General features: G+C 35.0%; 1 protein-coding gene across 1 annotated transcript in view; it reads left to right on the top strand.

Annotated features, from left to right (window-relative positions):
- The first annotated feature begins 4,352 nt into the window (after window positions 1-4,352).
- The window catches only part of LOC101260566 (uncharacterized), a 47,939-nt gene continuing 33,036 nt past the window's right edge, over window positions 4,353-19,255 (top strand). The window contains exons 1-2 of the mRNA XM_004228953.5: window positions 4,353-4,659; window positions 4,794-4,846. Coding sequence (XP_004229001.1) covers window positions 4,644-4,659; window positions 4,794-4,846 — 69 coding nt within the window. The 5' untranslated portion in view covers window positions 4,353-4,643. The remainder of the gene's footprint in view (window positions 4,660-4,793; window positions 4,847-19,255) is intronic.

Below are 19,255 nucleotides of genomic sequence, written 5' to 3'. Positions count from 1 at the left end.
GAGGACATGATCTTAGCTTGCTTAGACTTGTACACCACTTCCCACTCTACTTTTTCCTGTCTCAAAATATCAAGAGTTACAAACTTAGTACTACAATTAAACACAACATAATAAGGGGACAACCAAGTCATGCCTAAGATAATATCAAAATCACCAAATAATCCCAAGTCGGATAAATCTAGGGAGAAAATAAGGTCTAGAATGGATGATGATAAGTCTTTTTATGATGAGTCTAATGGACATGGTCACTCTAAGAAAAGGAAAAGGTTTTCCAGACAAGGTTCTTTGGAGGATAGGGTGTCTAACCCCAAGCCACAAGGAATTGGCAATGAGTCCCTATGGTCTCTTGTGCTAGGTGTGGTAAGAGACATGAGGGTAGATGTTTGGCCGGTGGAGAGGGTTGCTTACTTGTGATGAAACTGGCCATAAGATGAAAGATTGTCCAAAGGCAAGGGTTACAAGAAGAAAGGGTACATAATTTGTCACTAGTGGTCCGGATGAGAATGCACAAAACAAGAATAGGTTCTATGTCCTTCTAGCTAGAAACGATCAAAAGTGACCTCATTTGGTTGAGGTATGTTGTTTTCCTTGGCCATATTGTTCTAAGTGAAGGTATCAGGGTTGATTCTTAGAGGACTAAGGAAATTAAGAATTACCCTGGACCTCTTTCCCCTTTAGATATTCAGAGTTTCTTAGGTTTATCCAGTTACTAAGTTCATGGAAGGATTTTTCTCTATTTGTTCTCATTTGACTACATTGACAATTAAAAAGGTGAAATTCCAATAGTTGAAATTTTGTGAGAAGAGTTGAAACATAAACTCACTTCAGCCCCAATTTTGACATTACTGAAGAGATCTGATGAGTTTGTAGCTTATTGTGATTCTTCATAGAGTGGTCTTGGTTGTGGTTTGATGCAACATATGAAGGTAATTTCTTATGCCTCGAGGCAATTGAAACTACATGAAAAGAACTAACCAACTCATGATTTGGAGTTAGAAACACAAGTTTTTGCTTTGAAGATTTAGAGACATTATCTCTATAGTGTTAATGTTGATGTGTTCACCATCATAAGAGTTTTCAATATGTGTTTAAGAAGAAAGATTTTGATATTTGCTAGAAAGGTGTCTTGAATTATTGAAAGATTAGGTATGAATGTTCTTTATCATCCGGGTATGGCAAATATAGTTGTGGATACTCTTAGTTGATTGTCAATGAGTAGTTTTGCACACATTGAAGATGGTAAAAATGAGTTAGTTACTGATGTTCATACACTAGCTCGATTGGTTGTTCATTTGGTTGATTTTGAGAATGGTAATATCATTGTTCAAAATTGCTCAAAATCATCTTTTGATTTAGATATGAAATCTAAGAAATATCTTGATTCGACTATGGTTGAGTTGAATAAAGTGGTTTCAAAAAAGTCATTGAGGATTTATCCTAAGAGGGAGATGATGTGCTTCATCACTAAGGTGGGTTATGTGTTCTAAATTATGATGAATTGAGGCATTAGATTTTATCAAAACCTCACAATTCTCAGTATTCTATTCACCTAAGATACACCAAGATGTACAATGATTTGCGGGAGGTCTACTGGTGTAATGGGATGAAGAAGGATGTTGTATAGTTTGTGGCTAAGTGTCCTAATTGTCAGATTGTAAAAGTTGAGCATAAAAAATAGAGAGGTTTGGTTCAAGACATTAGTATTCTTATATGGAATTGGAAAGATTTGAATGTGGACTTCATTACGTGTTTACCTCATACTCGTCGATAATTCGATTCTATTTGGGTTATTGGGGACCTAATGATTAATTCGGGTCATTTTCTTCCCATGAGGACCTCATTTGCAGTCGAAGATTATGCTAGGCTATATATTAGGGAAATAGCATATTTGCATGAAGTGCTTTTATCCATTGTTTATGACCAAGGTACTCAATTTACATCTTAATTTTGGAGGTTGTTTTGGAAAGTAATGGGTAATCAAGTGAATCTTAGTTTCACTTTATCCTCAGACTAATGGTCATGGTGAATGTACCATTCAGTCTTGTGAAGATGTATTAAGAGCTTGTTTGATTGAATTTGCTTATAATAATAGTTACCATTCAAGTACCAAAATGGATCCATTTGAGGCTCTCTGTGGTAGAGGTTTAGGCCTCCTATTGTTTGTTTGAATTTGGTGAGGTCACTTTGATACGGTCTGAATTGATTCATGAGGCTATGGAGAAGGTTTGCCTTACTAGAGAAAGGTTGAGAACGACTCGAAGTTGACAAAAGTCTCATTCCAATGTTAGAAGAATAAAGCTTGAATTCCATATTGATGATTAGGTTTATTTGAAATTTTCATCTATGAAGGGTGTGATGAGATTTAGAAAAATTAAATATTAGTCTTCGTTATGTATGCCCATATTAGATTTTAAAGCATTTCGGTAAGGTATATCCTATGAGTTGGACTTGCCTTCAGAGTTGGCATCAGTGCATCCGATATTTTATATTTCTTTGTTAAAGAAATGTATTGGTGATCCTACTTCTATTGTGCCATTTGAGAGTGTTGAAGTTAAAGAAAGTGTCTCTAGAGGTTCCGATTGAAATCTGGATTGTCAAGTCCAAAAATTGAGAAATAAAGAAGTTGCTTTAGTGAAAATACTATGGAGTAATCAATTCGTTAAAGGTGCTACTTAGGAGGATGAAACCAATATGTTGTCTTAGTGTTCTCATCTTTTTCATTGCATTCCCTTTCTACCTTGAGGTATTAGTTCCTCATGTTTACTCTTTTAGATTCATGTTTTTTAGCTATTCTCATGTCTCCTTATGCATGCATGTTCATAGAAGCTTGATTTTGAGTGATGTTTTAGCTTAGGGTAGATCACTCTTTGTTTATGTGCATTTTGATGTGATTTATATTGATATTTGGTTGTTATATCTCTTTTTATACTCTATTTGTGTTATCTTGAATCCCATTCAAGGATATATATTTCCAAGGGGAGATATTATAACACCTTGAAACTTGATAAGTTGAATTAGGAAATAGAAGCTATAAAATTGGTTGTTGGCGCATGTTGTACAAAACCACCTACGTACCGTACAAGGTCCTACAATCCGTAGGAGAGTGGTCGTAGAAATGAGTTGAGTATTTGGAAAAATTTCAAGTCTTAGATAGAGGTCTACGGACCGATAGGATGGTCCATATGAACATTTAGAGGTCATAGGAAGTGCCCACAGAGTTAGTGATTTTGGGTTACTTTAAGATTACGGTTGGGACTTCTGAGCGTACAAGGTCCTATGATCCGTAGCCCAAGGTTCGTGAAAAGTCGTTTGGACTTAAAGGGTTTTTGGATCAGAAGTTTTATGTGAGGGCCCCATGAGATGTTAATTATTCTACGACATATAGAAAAGTTTTTGTGGTTTTTGGTTGAAATATTAGTCTCAAGTACTTTCTTACAAAATTACACTTAAAAAAAGAACGAACCAATTTATGCAGTGATAATAACCGTAGGACTTCAATTATGCAGTGAAGAATACTTGTAAGTTGTAGATATTTTAGCAGTCTTTTATTTTGTTTAGAATTGTGTTAGGACTTTTATTAGTTTTTAATTTCAATTAAGAAAGGAATGTGGTCAGATGAGATGGCAAAAAAAGAGTTGTTAAGAAAGGGGTGGGGCCAAATGAGGTGGCAAAAACGAGTTTTAATAAAAATAATTTTTGAAAAGTTTGACGCTACAGAAAAACTTAAAAAAAAAAACATTACCTTTCACAGGAGTCGAACACATGGAGTCACATTTCGATATGACGTTGTCAACCAATGCTCCAACGAACCTTTAGGTTATAAGAGTGCAAAATCAAATATATTATCATTTTATCAACTATCTATACATGTATATATAGAATTCTTTTAAAAAATTACCGGGTGTATGTGCATTCTCGCTAGTGCATGTGGATACGCCTCTGTTCGTGAGCTGAGGGTTTTATCCTAGCCACACCTATGATTAGTACAGACTTTCGCTAGACATAGTTTATGTTTCGCTTATTTAAACATGTACTTTAATTTTGATATCTTCTATGTTATTGAAGATTTTGAGACTTATATTTCCTTCTCTTCATGTGTTACTCTCTTATGTTGTATATCATAATGTAATGTTTATGTCAAGTCACTCGTTTAGGGTCTTTGAAGGTTCTATTCGCTATATCACGTTTAGGAATAATTTGAATCATAACACAATAATAAAATTTGAGTATAATCTACCTTTCTTAAATATCACTCGTAAAATTCCACTAAATATTCTTTTATGGTTGCTAAGTAGATTCAAACAAATCTTTTATCTTTACAATACAAACGAGTATTAAAATCAATTTTATTTGCTTTGGATGATTATTTGTCTGAGCCGAATTCGGATAGCAGGAGTCGGGAAGAAAGCGCGTAAATTTTCCCTCCTTAAAAGCGAAAAAAATCCCCGTTAGTGGCAGTATCCCGCTATTTTGAATAGAAACAAAGGGCATTAATGGCATCAACAAAATCAAACGAAATCAAACGAAGCACTTCTCTCGTAGTAAGTATTTCCAAAAGCTGGGTATTAGCACTGTAGAGGGAGAGAAGATATCATACAAGTTGTGAAGATCGACACGAAAACGAGTTTCGAAGATTCACTGATATGATATCAGTCGTGGGTAGGTTTTTACTAATCCAACTTCATAGCTGAATTAGGTTCTTCGCAATACTTTTTTTTTTTAAATTCAAAACCCTAATTCAACCTATCATCAAATCACCTGGTGAAATTGGGGTTTCGTCAATATCTAAAAAGCTTCAATGGGTGCTCAAGAGAAGTCTTCTAGCACCAACAACTCCTCGATACAGGTTAGTTCAGTTTACTCTCGTAGTTGAACTTATTGTTATTGTTCTTTTTTTTTTAAAAAAAATTTAAGTTTCTTGCTTTACCCCTTTCATTAAGCTCTAGTTGGTTAATTATGTTTGGTAAAAAATGTTCCTTTGGGTTGATTCTGAAGCGCGAGCTTAGCTTGTGAGCTTGCATAGCTGGTGCATTTGTTTAAATATTGTCAAACTCTGATGAATTGCCAACTTCATTGAGTTTTGTATTGTGGTCTATGATTGAATTCTTTCGTTTTTGTTAGGGATGGTATCTAATGTTATAAAGTTATTTGTTGTATTGTGTTCTATGATTGAATTCTTTCGTTTTTGTTAGGGATGGTTGCTAATGTTATAAAGTTATTTGTCAGTGAAACTGTTTCTTGGGGAATTGGACATTGGTGTTTTATAGAAGGTTTTTATAGGAAGGTGAAATACTGTATAATTTGTGCTTTTGTTGAAAATTTATTTCGATTCCTTACTAGATGTGGTTCACATAATTTGACTTGTTTAGAGGGCTTGATACTTGTAAATTAGGAACAAATCACACAATTGGTGTGGAACTATTTAATGGTTCCAGCATAAATGAAAAGGTATTAACATTTTAATGATTCTGATCTCAATGCAAAAAGAAAGGGGATATGGTGAAATTAGTAGATGCTACACTTTATTGGATTTAGCCTTGGTATGAAAACTCACTAATTGATCACTTTCAAATTCAAAGAAATGGTGGAGTTAAAAAGAAGAGGCATGGAAAGAAGGTTAACATGTTTTGCCTAAGCTGGTGTAATCAGTATCTAAATTGGTCCCTAGCTAAATGGACATCATGTTCTTACAGGTTTACATTTTAAGCAATTTTTTTTCTTTCCATAATTGTCTTATGACATAATTATTGGAAGAGTAGAAGAAAGAAGTTGACCAAATGTCTCTGTCTCTACTAGAATTTAGAACATCAAAAAATGAAATAGAAGAATGATCTCTAATGCCCACTTTTTCTTTCCCTCCTTCATTCTTCTTATTTCCATGCTGAATTCCTCTTCATCTTATCATTTAATGATCATTTCTCTAGCATATAATCCTAAAACTTTCTGGAAAGAAATTCTTTTTTTTTCTGGTCATAAATAGTCCAAACTTAAGGAAAGATATAATGTAATACGCTTTATTTGAATGATTAGAACAAAACTTGGATTTATTAAGGGATGTTAATCACTTCTCGTTATGATTATTCTCTTACTTCTTTTGCATTCCTTTGAACGTCATGGTAATGGTATATACAATTGTGTTTCCAAGGCCAAACATGTTCATCTTTTCATTTTTTTGGAATATTCAAATGTAGGAGATCAAAGCGTTTCACGTAAGCCTGTCCCTTCATCAAAATCCACTACACCATTTACGATTTTCATTTCCAATTATTGGGCGCCTCTTATCTTCAGTATCTATCTAGAGTTTCTCAGACGGAAACCTCTTAACATCCATTTAAACTCTAAACCCAATTTCAGAAGTTCAAACTCTACCCACCTTTCTCCTTTCCACCCAAAAATGGCTCTCTCTTTATCAACATATTTGGCCACTCCATCCTCTATGGGTATGTGAGCCTGTTTGGATTAGTTGAATTTAATAACTTGTAAGCACCAAGTATTGTAACATATTTTTTTGAATTGTAATTGCACCAAAAAGGGGAAGTTTAACAATTTAATAAGGGGTATGACTAGGGAAATGGTCCTACTTTCTAAAAACTACTTTTTTTTAGTCCTTCCCTGGCTAGCATTTATTTTTAATGATGGTGAATTAATATTCTTTATTTTTGGTCCAGAATCTTGAGTTATTAGAGAAAAATGATGACAATAATAAATGGTTCTCATTAAAAGAGTGCATTATGATATTTTTAGAAAATTTGCAATGGGTATGTGACGCTCTAATACAAACATCTTAGGTACAAGAGAATTGTTGCAAAAGATGAGGATGCAATATACGATTTCACACTTAATAGTTTCTCCAAAACTTTAACAATGATGGTCATTATGTAAGGATTAAGACGGTGAACTTGCATGTTCCATCCAATATCAGTGCAACTCTGACACGATACAAGATGGTTCGTAAATAGATGACAGATTAGTGTTGTCCCATATAAAAACATTGAAACACAATGCCTTCCTCTTTGTCTTCCAATGGAGGCAAGAATCTTCTATTATCAAAGCAGATGCATGGTTGTGAAATGTAAGGAAATTGTCACTAGAATGGTGGCCGTCATTAGTTGGCTCTGAGTGGATGAAATATGAATAAGGGTTCAAGACCGTGTTGAGCCAAGGGTTTTGCTATTCCAGTACATGCACTAGCTATAAATACCTATCGGATGATTGGAGATCTAGTTAGGGATATATATATGTTGATGAGAATACAAAGAATACGTCTCACCTTCAAAGGTCTAGGATATGTATCATAGCTTCTAATTTGGTATTACTAGCAATGATAGAGCTTGATATTGGTGATTGGTGCTATGAAATCTCTATACCAAGGATTGTAAATGTAAAGCCTATGCAGGTTGGAGATTTGATTTCTCTCTGTTTGAAGATTAGTAGAGTGGGTGTCAAGTCCAATACCTTGAGCCAAACAATAACACCAGGTATCCCTATCTCTGGCAGTTGTGTGCCAAACTATGTGGATGGCTATAATTTGAATATTGACACGAGATGAAGGACTCTGACTCATTAGGGCCTTAAGAATTCAAGGGAAATTTAGGCCAGGGCCAAGTATTGAAAAAGAAAGTTCTACCATATGTATCATGTTTTGTTTGTTAGTTTGGTGGTAAGGAAAACAAGCCTAACTCAAGATATGTTACAAAGAAGAGGTCTTCAATGTCTATTATGTGGGTTAAGCTAAGAGATTATTGTTAGAATAGGAAGGAACAAAAATAATATATACAATCCTATTTAGAAAAGGAATATAAATAGAAATAATATATAGAATCCTACTTAGAAAAACATTGTATTGTAGTGTCCTAGTTGGAAAAAGAGTCTAATGTAGTATGTATGAATAGGCCTCGATGTAATAATGCAGATACACAATTCAATAATACTTCTCTTACATTTCTCACATGGTATGAAAGCCTCTACATCTTTGTAGAGAATCAAAGAGCTTCTGTTGTCGGCGGGTGACTATTATCATATATGCTGCATGTCTGGACGACGATTATTTTTGCAAAAGTGGGTTACCGTGCATCTTTTCAGTGACTATTTTCACATATCTAATTTGCATAGCACCATGAATTTTTTTGATGACTACTTTCTCATATTTAATTTGCGTAGTACCATCTAATTTTTTGGACTACTTTCTCATATTTGATTTGTGTAGCATTGTGCATCATTCCGGTGACTACTTTCTCATATTTCATTTCTGTAGGACCGTGCTATCTTTCGGTTGATTACGTTCTCATATCTGATTTGCGTATTACTGTGTCATCTTTTCGATGACTACTTGTTCATATTTGATTAGCATAACACCATTATTTTCAGCAGCTACTTATTTGTGTTGGGTTGTGCCATCATTTCATTACTATCTATACAATTTTTCCTTTTTAGTAGGGTTGTGTCGTCAATTCGACCCTACCTTTATAATTTCAATTTTCTAGTAGGATTGTGCTATCATTCTTGCTAAACCCGTATAATTCTCTTTCTAAGTAGGGTCGTGCCATCATTCCGATCTTAACCATATAATTTTATTTCTCATGACTATTTTCAGGGATTTTCTTATTTAATATCGACTTATTTGTTGATTCCAACAATCCATATATATATACCAAATGTTGAGCACTTTTGGGTGGCTATTGCACCATGAAGAAGTTTGTATGGGCCAACCACCTAATTTTGTTGCTCAGGATGAGTTTTGTAGCCTTGTATGTTTATTTCATAAGTCACTCGATGGTCTCAAGCATGGTTTGGGAAGTTAACATCATAATTTAGGAATTTATCATATTGTGTTTTATTGGCATTATGCATTGAACCCAATATTTCATGAAAAGACTAGTCAATTTTGTGAAATCGCGTGTCAACTTGCAAATATCTCACTAAGCCTCTCATGGGTCCTCGTAATAATTACATTTATAACAAGCTAGGTACATATGATTTGTATGCACTAGCTTGAGGGGAGTGTCGGGATATGAATAGGAATAAGAATAATATGCATAATCCTACTTAGAATAAGAATAAAAATAGAAATACTATATAGTAGAATTCTACCTCGAAAAACATTTTAAGTAGTGTCCTAGTTGGAAAAGAAGGCCAATATAGTGTCTATAAATAGGGCCTCAATGAATAATGTAGATACACAATTAAATAGTATATTTTTCTTATATTTCTCACAATTATTAACTTATTAGCCTTGTTAGCTATGTCTACTAGATTGCAGCAAAGCTTCTAGAAAGAAGACTCTAAAAGTGTTGACAAGCTTGTTTCCAACTATTAAAATGCTATATTCAAACACACGATTACTGATGCATCCCCCATTGCCAATGTAGTTCTAGACAAGAGAACTAAAAGTGGTGAAGCCGACATTTCATTCAAGTTGGACATTCAAAAAGCTTTTGACCATCTAAGTCTTCATATTTTATATCCATGCTACGAAAGATGGGATACAAGAATAGGTGGATCAGATATAGTATCTCCACATTTAAATTTTCAATTGTGATCAACAAGTCTTTCGTGTGGTTTTTCTCTGCTAAAAAGAGACATGGCAGGGTGATCAGGTGATCATTTTTCAAACCTTCTCCTTCATCCTTGATAATTGCCAAGGACGGACTTAGAAAATGATTGAAAAGACAAATCAATGGTGATGACTGAAGGGTTTTTATGTTGGCAGAGAACCACGGAATTCAATATCCATCCCTTATTTTTTTTTAAATGATACATTAATCTTTTGTGGTGCAAAAACATTCCAAGTGCAATACTTGAATCTCACCCTATTGATTTTGAGGCTTTTCTTGGTTTGCGTTTCATTATGTCAAAAAATGTGGAATACCTTGATAATGCATCCCTAACTGGAGGGAGTTGGCCTATGTTGCTCACTACCAACTACTTAGTTGGGGTTGTCCCTAGGTGCAAAAGTCAGTCAATTGGAGTTCAGAATGGGGTTACTGAAAACGCTGAGAAAAGTTTAGCTATCAGGCAAAGACTATCTTTTTATGCCTCCTGACCCTAATAAATAATGTCCTTGATAGAATTCCAACTTGGAGCTTGTTTGGCATTGCTGCTAAAAGTTGCTTATTTTAGAAACATTTTATTATAATAATTTTTAGAAAAGTGCTTTCGAAAAAAAAACAATTTGTGTTTGTCTAAATTGTTTGAAAAATTCTTTTGATATGCAAATTGTAGAAGTACTTTTGAGAGCCAAATTACGAAAAATGGCAATTATCAATGCATTCTTAATATTAGAATTATTTTATAGATTAAATTTTTAATTTATATTTTTATTAAATTAAAATGTACATATTCAAATTTTCAATCAATATTATAAATAGATGAATAAAAAAATAAATTAAATATTCATATAGTATTAATATTATATCAAATAACCCCATAATTGCTCAATCTTTTTAGATTGATACAAGTCCCATATATGCTTTTGGGCACGTTTCCCAAAAATTTCCTCTCCTACTTCCTGGAGAGAGAACCCTCTTTCCGGTAGGTCGCCTGAGAATTACCATCTCTCTTCTTTCAGAGCTGTATAGTCTACTATCCTTTCTTTTTTGCTCCCGCTCTTCGACTAATATGGGGAAAATATAATATATTTCAACGTGGGATTCAAATCGCTTGATGTTACCGGATGGAGTTCAAATGGATCTGATTGGTATGAATGGGTGGGAGAGGAGTTGAAGAATGATGAGAAGAGCCGTTCGCAGAAAATCGATGGACTGGATATGTTTCTTGCTAAGAGAAGCATCAATTAATCAAAAGAAGAGCATAAGGAGGTGGAAATTTGCTGATACAGAAGAAGAGTACTTTCCTTTTTAATGACAAGGTAAACCTGCAATTGCTACCCTATGGATGCGCATGGGTGAAACCCCCATTCCTATGCAATAGCTCGCAAACCACATAGGAGAAAAAGAAGAGTACTTCTGTACAAGGAAACATAATGAATATGGAGATATATAACCATTATCTTCTTACATGTGGAGGAAAGATTAATCATTATTATTCCAGGTCCAGTCTTGAATGCTGGATGGTATGACTTAGCTTTTAAAATAGAAAATTTCATTAAATGCTTTAAAAGATAGGTACTAGCCAATAACTCAAGACTAGCAGAATCCAACTATTCATATTCAAAGGTTGTCTGTGATGATAAATGGACTTCAAAGGGCCCTCAAGAAACAGTGGTGGAAAGCATTGCAAATAGGCAAAATGAGGGACTATTTAAGAGGTGCCTAGTCGGGTATTTGGCCAACGCAATTAAAGAAAAATCTTCTCTGTCTGAGATCAAAAGATGGTCGCCATCTTAGTGGAAGAAGATCTTTGGGGTCAACATATATGAGCTATATGGAGATATGTTCCTTTTTGAATTTCCTTTATAGGTTTATGGCAGAACAGATACTGCAAGGCCAATAGAGGTGGAAAAACCTAGATTTTAACCTAGAATTGTGGAGTTCAGTGCTTGACTGCCTTCCAAACACCATAATAATCAAAGAAAATTGAATCGAAGTCGTGGGTGTTCCTCTACACCTTTGGACACACCAATTTTGTAAGGAAATAGAACAACTTTGTGGTAATTGGATAGCCACTAAAAAGATTAGATAGAGTTGATGGAACCAAATGAAATGGGCGAGAATTTCGGTTGCAAACGACGGTAGAAGCATACCATAAAAGGTGTCAATAGCACAAGAAGGAATCAGACACCACTTCCTTATATGGACCTAAACCAAAGTGAGGTGAAATGTCGCCGAAAATGTCATGTTGCACCACTAGAGAAGACAGTCCATTGAAAATCTTGGTCCAACAAGAGGGTAAAACAAGGTAATGTCAATCTCTATGATTCAATTCAAAATTGCTAAATTTAAGGGATTTTTGTACAGAAGAACATGTGGGGAAGGTACAAATGACAACTGGAAAGGGGGATTTAAATAAGTCATGTTGAGAGTCACACACCTTCATTAATGAAGAGCTCTAAATTGGGCCTAGAGAGGCCCAGGGAAAGGTATTATTGAAGTGGAAAATGGGCCTGATTAGGCAAGCTTTTTTATTTTTTTAAAAATAACCAATTTAACTCAGCCCATACTCAATAGAGATAGACTTATTGAAGACATTGAATCCCACATATCTCTTCTAGGCATGCAAGACATAGAACAAAACAATGTGCAGGAGATTATAGTGGTGAATCGAAGTGAAGAATTGGTGGAGAAACTTCTGTAAATTGCAAAAGATTCAATTACACAAGAAGTTTTGAGGGGAGAGAACATGCAAAAGGATAGTTTTGAAGAGAATTTAAACGATGGAGGGAGTTCAGCGGCGATTGAAAAGTAGAACGTGATTACCATTTCAGTTAGCTGGGAGGTGAAAGAGGTGGCACCTCTGCTTCTACAACATGATCAAAACATAGGTGAGACAACACTATTTGGGTTCAAAAAAATTTAGTCAAACTGAAAAACTCTTGGGTTTTTCTTTTTTGAGAAAGGCACTTCTATTATAAACAAAAGAATACACGAGGAGTATTTTAGTAATACTTGCATCCAATAGTTGCGAAAGAAAAAGAACTCCTACGGAGGTCATAATAACTCTAAAATACTAGGAATATCCTCTGCATCTTAAGGATATTCATGTTTACACCATAAAAGAAAAGAACCAGACAATTCAACTTCAAATTCTGCATAAAACAGCTCTTGTTTTCAAAACATCTCTGGTTCCTCTCCATCCATATAGACCACCAAATACAGGCAGGGACAATCTTCTTTCTCTTGCTGTGTCGACTGATTCTCATCTGTATTCCACCAAGCTAGAGCTTTTTTAATGTTCCTTGGCATAGTCCAACAGATGCCCCTTAAGTTGATAAAAATCTGCCACAACTTCAGTCTCTCTACAATGTAGAAAGAGATGATTTATTGTCTCGACCTCACATTCACAAACTAACACCTTGAATAAATTTGTATACCTCTTTTCAGGAGGTGTGTTGAGTGAGTGCAACATGATTGGCTAACAATCAAGTGAAACATGCTATCTTGAATGGTATCTTGTAGATACCTTCCAAATTATCTTCCAAGGCCATCCACCTATATGAGTACTAGGTCTTTGTGAGCTTCTATAAGCTGAGCCAACTGAAAACCTGCCTTGCTTATCTGGATTCCAAAATATATTGTCCTCATTTGTGCTTAGATCTTTGCACTGCCCTAGTATGTTGAGTAGCTCAACTATTTTATTGACATCCGAATCATTTAGACGTCTTCTAATCCTTAGATCGCATCCTTGATTATCTCTCATTTCTCTGATTGTAGCCTCTTTTTAAAGGATCTTATTGAACAAAATAGGGAACATATTACTCGAAGTCACCTGATCGACCCACTTGTCTTCCCAGAACAAAGTCCTTCCACCATTCCCTACCTAGATTTGCATTTGTTAAAGAATTTGATTCATAAATTTCTGATGGATCTCCATACTCCAGATTCATGGTGTTGTGTGGACAAGTTGGTGATTCACAAATTCTCCATACCGAATCTAGCCTTTATTGTTTCTTTCCAGAGAGCTTGTTCTTGTGAGACAAATCTCCATAGCCACTTCATAAGTAAGCTTTGTTTTTGGATTTTCAAATTCTTGATCCCCAAACCTCCTTCCTTTCTGTTGAGAATGACTTGGTCCCACAACAGTGGATGTAATTTATGATTATTAAGATCTCAATTTCCTTGACACAAAAAAATTCCTCATAATTGCATCTATTCTATCAATCACGTTTGTAGGCATATGGAAAACAGACATCATATATGTCTGTGAGCATCTAGCACACTGTTGATGAGTGTGACTCTACCTCCCAAGGACAAGTATTGACTTTCCAGTTTACCAACTTCTTCTCACACTTCTCTAGAATGTTGTTCCAAATACCTTTTGACCTGCTCTTGTCACCCAAAGGCATGCCAAGGTATGCTGTGGGAAGATCCCCTACCTTTCCCCCAGTATATTTACAAGCATGTTTATCCTAGTACCTTATTGACTGAGATGGCTTAAAAAGGGATCAAAAACTTTAGTTGAGCGCCATCTGCATCACAAAATATCAATGTGTCATTACATACGGACTTCTAGAGAAATCCCCAATGCAAGTGGTCGCAGGCTTTTTCAATATCCAATTTGCATAAAATGCCTGACGCCTTGCTTTGTTCTTTCTCTCCTCCACACATTTATTTGCAATCAGAATTCCATCCATGTTTTGTCTACCTTTTATAAAGGCCATTTGTTGGGCATCCACCAGATTATAGATCACTTTCTTAAGTCTTTCGTTAAAACTTTTGAAATGATCTTATATATGCTTCCTATTAGAATAACAAGTCTAAAACTCGTCAACTCCTTAGCCCGTATATTTTTTGGAATCAATGTTATAAAGGTAGGATTAGAACTTCTCTAAAAAATACCATGATCATGGAAGTTTTGGACAACTGCAACTACCTCTTTTCTAACTACATATCATTAATAAGTTCTTGGGGTTTGATATCCTAGGACACGGGGAACTGCTCTTACAAGCTGATAGTAGTAGGCATGCAAGCAAGATGGAGATGAATAGTATTAGAAAGGAAGGTTCAATGGTGCGCAAGATCTAGTTATGGGACGCTGCAAGATTAAATTTGAAGTTTTCTTTTTTCTACCTATGGTGTTGGTTCATTAAGAGAGAACTTGCAATCTCTTGAGTTTGAAGTACTCAAAAACTTGACCAATTTTGTTCTTTCCTTTCAGTGAATGCAAATAACACTAAATACAACACTAGTGGATTAATTATCCATCTAAAAACGAAGAAGTAACTTCCTATTACAACTGAAATGACAAAGTGGAGGAATAACCTCCTTACTGCAACAACTGTTACATAGAAATAGGAAAAATAAATAACTAAAAAGTTGTAATAATCTACTACAAACATGGGTGGACAGAAATAAAAAACAACTAACTTATAAGCTGAAGCAATCTACTTTCAGATTTCGTTAATCTTCCATGTATAGGCCATTGGTAGACTAAAAGGGTGTTAACATTACTCCCCTCTTCAAATCGTGCTTGACCTCAAGCGGCAAGTGTGGGAAGTATTAGTATTTCCCCGTTTTCCTATAAATGCTTCCTACTCATCGTATATAGAGTCGATCCAAAATAACTTCTTGCACTGATGACCTCTAATGAATGGTTTATCGCAGTTAAAACAAAGTCGCTTAAGTCGCCTTTTCTCCATAACAGATCTGGCCAGTTTCTTCACAAATCTGACATGGTGAGGTGAGAAATCTGTTGTCTTTGATTTGCAAGCATCTAACACTTGCAAACGAATGAGTTGTTCCTTACGTTCATAAAGTCGGTATAAACTCGTGGTCATAGCCAAATTTGGAGAATTATGCAACTCAAACCTCAACTGCTATATAATTAGTAAGACCGTTGATATAAAGTTCAATTTTTTGTGGCTGCGTAAGTGTACCAGCCCACAAAATTAACTACTAAATGTTTCTTGGTAATTTGCGAAAGACCAGATCTTGCGTAACTTAGCCAATTCTCCCAATTTCTGACTTCTGATTGGTAGCCCAAAATGAAGGTTACAATGACGGACAATTGAGGCAAATCTGTCTCAATTGCAGAAACCAAAGTTGTGCATTGCCCTCCAAATGAAAAGAAGCAAGTCCAATTTTTTCTTCTTCCAGAATTCGTTGGTGTCGAAAGAAGTGTTCACATCTGTTCAACCATCCCAAATGGTTCTCTTGGCCATTAAATCATGGGAAATCAAGTTTTGTATGTCAAGGAATGATGAAACTTCCTCCAACTTTTGATCCTAACTCTCCAACGACTCTATTTTTCCCTTCCAACCACGATTCTGACTCATATGTATTAAGTTGAATAAGAATTGACCTTAGAATTTACTAAATCCTGTGTGAGTGCATCCAAGCGAGCTTTTGTTGCTTCATGTCTGGCTAAATTGGCTGCATGATTTTCTTGGAACAAATTCACTAATTCTGCTAGTTAATGTTGAATTTGGTCTCCCATAACCCCAGTCTCAATACCAAGTTGTTATGGTCCCCAAATAAGGATCTAGTTACGGGATGGTGCAAGATAAAATCTAAAGTTTTCTTTTTTCTACCTATGGTGCTGGTTCATTAAGAGATAATCTGCAATCTCTTGAGTTTGAAGTACTCACAAACTTGATTGATGTTCTGCTCTCCTTTCATTGAATGCAAATAACACTAAATACAACACTAGTGGATTAACTACCCATCTAAAAACAAGGAAGTAACTTCCTATTACAACTGAAATGAGAAAGTGGAGGAATAATCTCCTTAGGGGCCGTTTGGTTACTGTATAACTTACATTTTATTCATGTATAAGTCAATATAACTTATACCATGTTTGGTTGCATTTTTGTAGTCCTACATAATTAATATCAACATAACTTATGAGGGAATCTATGTATAAAGTTATGTAGGGTAGAAGGTGGAATAAGTTATGTGGGTATTAATTATACATGCATTAAATTGATAAATTACATATTCACCCTATTAATTTATTTTATTATTTTTAATTGGAAACTTTATTATTTTCCTATATATAAGTTTGTTGTTTTTATTTCTTTTTTATATGTAGACCATTTTTATTTCTTTTAATTTTCTTTTTAATTGAAAACTTTATTGTTTCCTATCAACATGTGTTGTTTTTATTTCTTATTATATATAGATTATTTTCATTTCTTTTTATATACTTACCGTTTTGATTGATTTATGCAAATATAAATATTTTTTTAATATTAGAAATTGATTGTATATTTTTAACGGTACATATGCTAATCAAATATTAGCATTATAGAGTATTCAATATATTTCACATTTTATTAGCATGTATTATTATTTTGTAAATAATATATATTAATAATTCACAACAATTAATAATTCATGTTTTGTAATTTCTAAACCTTGCATAACTAAATCCTGCATAGTTAATGCATGTATAACTAAACCTTACATAGCTAATACCTTCATAGTTAATACCTGCATAGCTAATACCTGCATAACTAAACCCTGCATATATACTAACCCTGCATAACTAAACTCTACATAGCTAAACTCTACATAGCTAATACCTGCATAACTCTAACCCTTGTTGCAACAACTGCTACATAGAAATAGGAAAAATAAATAACTAAAAAGCTGTCATAATCTACTACAAACGGCTGGATAAAATTAAAAAGAAATAACTTATAAGTTGAAGCAATCTACTTTCAAATTTCCTTAAATCTTCCATGTGTAGACTATTGGTACACTAAGAAGGTGCTAATAACTGATATCATTTGCCTCCAGGAAACTAATTTGGAGGGGGGCATTTATAATATTGTTAAACAAAATTTGGGGTAAATTTGCTCAACTAGAGGCTAGTAGCACTCGAGGGGGAATCCTAATGCTTTGGGTTAGTAGAATAATATATGGAAGTGGGAGATACTAGAGATAGGATCCTACATTTAACCTGTAAATCTGAAGTTTCTTTTGCCTGCCACTTTAGTGGAGTTTATGCTCCTAATTGTTATGTTGAAAGAAGGAAGGCGTGGAAAGAAATGCGTGATGTTAGAGGTCCAGTGGAAGGTCCATGGGCTGTTTGTGGAGATTTTAATACTACTAGACATATTAGAGAAAAGGAATGCTAGGAGGAGAAATTTGGGGATGGTGGAGTTTTTAGACATTAAAAATTATCTTAAGTTGATCAATCTATTGTTACAAGATGGGAGATACACTTGGTTCAAAGGGGAAACTCAAGATGGAGCCTCTTGAATTTATAGAATTATGATTTCAGAAGAGTGGGATACTATTTCAATAACATAAAACAAAGTATCCTACAAAGATTGACATTAGATCATGTTCCTTTTTCATTACAACGGGGTAGTTGGATCTTGTGTAAAGGATGCTACTTGTATGAGAGATCATGTGAATCAATGGATCAATTTTTGTGGATTGCGAGTTTAGTTGGTAATTATGGATCATGTTCATGGTTAATTTTGGCATCCAATGGGCAAGTACTAAAACGTTGAGAAATGGGTTAGAGAGTGGCAAAATTGCATGTCCAATATTATCCTTTAAGAAATATTGGAGTGTTATTCCTCTAGCTTGGACTATACGAAAAGAAAGAAATAAGAGATGTTTTGAAGGAAGTCATCACATTAGAAGTTGTATATTGCAATTCAAATGCATCCACTATGCTCCTAGGCCCTAATCTCGAGGTATGCTTGAAAAAACCTTTTTTTCGACTTTCTCTATCCTCTATACTTCTCTTCGACTATCTTTTCCACTGTTCTGGTGTGACCATGCTCTAACATGCCTGAACCCTTTTTCGACCTTCTCTCTCCTCCAATATGAATCAGATCTTATTTTGTACCACTCAAAACCTTCCCTGATCTTCTTTTTCTTTGATTTGACCTAGAAGTTTATTTTGGCCACCCAAAATTTCTTCTGAGTTTCTCTCTTTTGAAGCCTTCTTATCGTTTACAAAAGAGAGGCCAATCTATTTCCAGCCTCAAGGTAAGCACCTGAATAATCTCTATGGGTTTTTATGATTTTTTTCCCGATGTTTTTTGCACATTATATTGGATAAGAGTGGGTGAAATGGAGGCTCGCCTCAAGGGTGCTCCTTGATAAGAATGTGTCGCCAAAGCTTAAAGGTAGTGCTACAGAGTGGTGGTAAGACCAACTTTGTTGTATGGGGTAGAGTGCTGGGCTGCAAAGATGAGGATGCTCACATGGATATGTGGGTATATTAGGAGAGATGTGATTAGGAACAAAGTTTAGAAGGCAAGGTAGGCGCGACCTCCATGGAGAACAAGATGAAGGAAGCGAGACTTAGATAAGAGAAGGTGCATAGATGTTAGGATAAGAATGTGTGAGAGGTTGGTTGTAGCAGGAGTTAGGATAGGTAGAGGTAGGTGGAAAAGAACTAAGAGGAGGTGATTAGATAGGATATGACACAACTTCAGTAAGACTAAAGACATGCACCTGTGGAGGTCAAGGATTAGGGTATAATGATAATAGGTAGCTGTTATTCCCGAATCTTATGTGGGAGAGGCAAGGGTGTAGCTTCCTCCTCTCTGCTTCTCAGTATTAATAGTGTTATTTTGTAGTCGTATATTCTCTTATTCTTTAATGTATATCACTATCTGTTGCTTCGCGTTGTCTCTTGTTCCTTTGCTGTCATTTTTTCTTGCAAACCTACTTCA

This window comes from Solanum lycopersicum, chromosome 1 (genome assembly GCF_036512215.1).
Source record: "Solanum lycopersicum chromosome 1, SLM_r2.1".
Taxonomy (NCBI): Eukaryota; Viridiplantae; Streptophyta; class Magnoliopsida; order Solanales; family Solanaceae; genus Solanum; species Solanum lycopersicum.
This window is presented reverse-complemented; position numbering and strand designations above follow the sequence as displayed.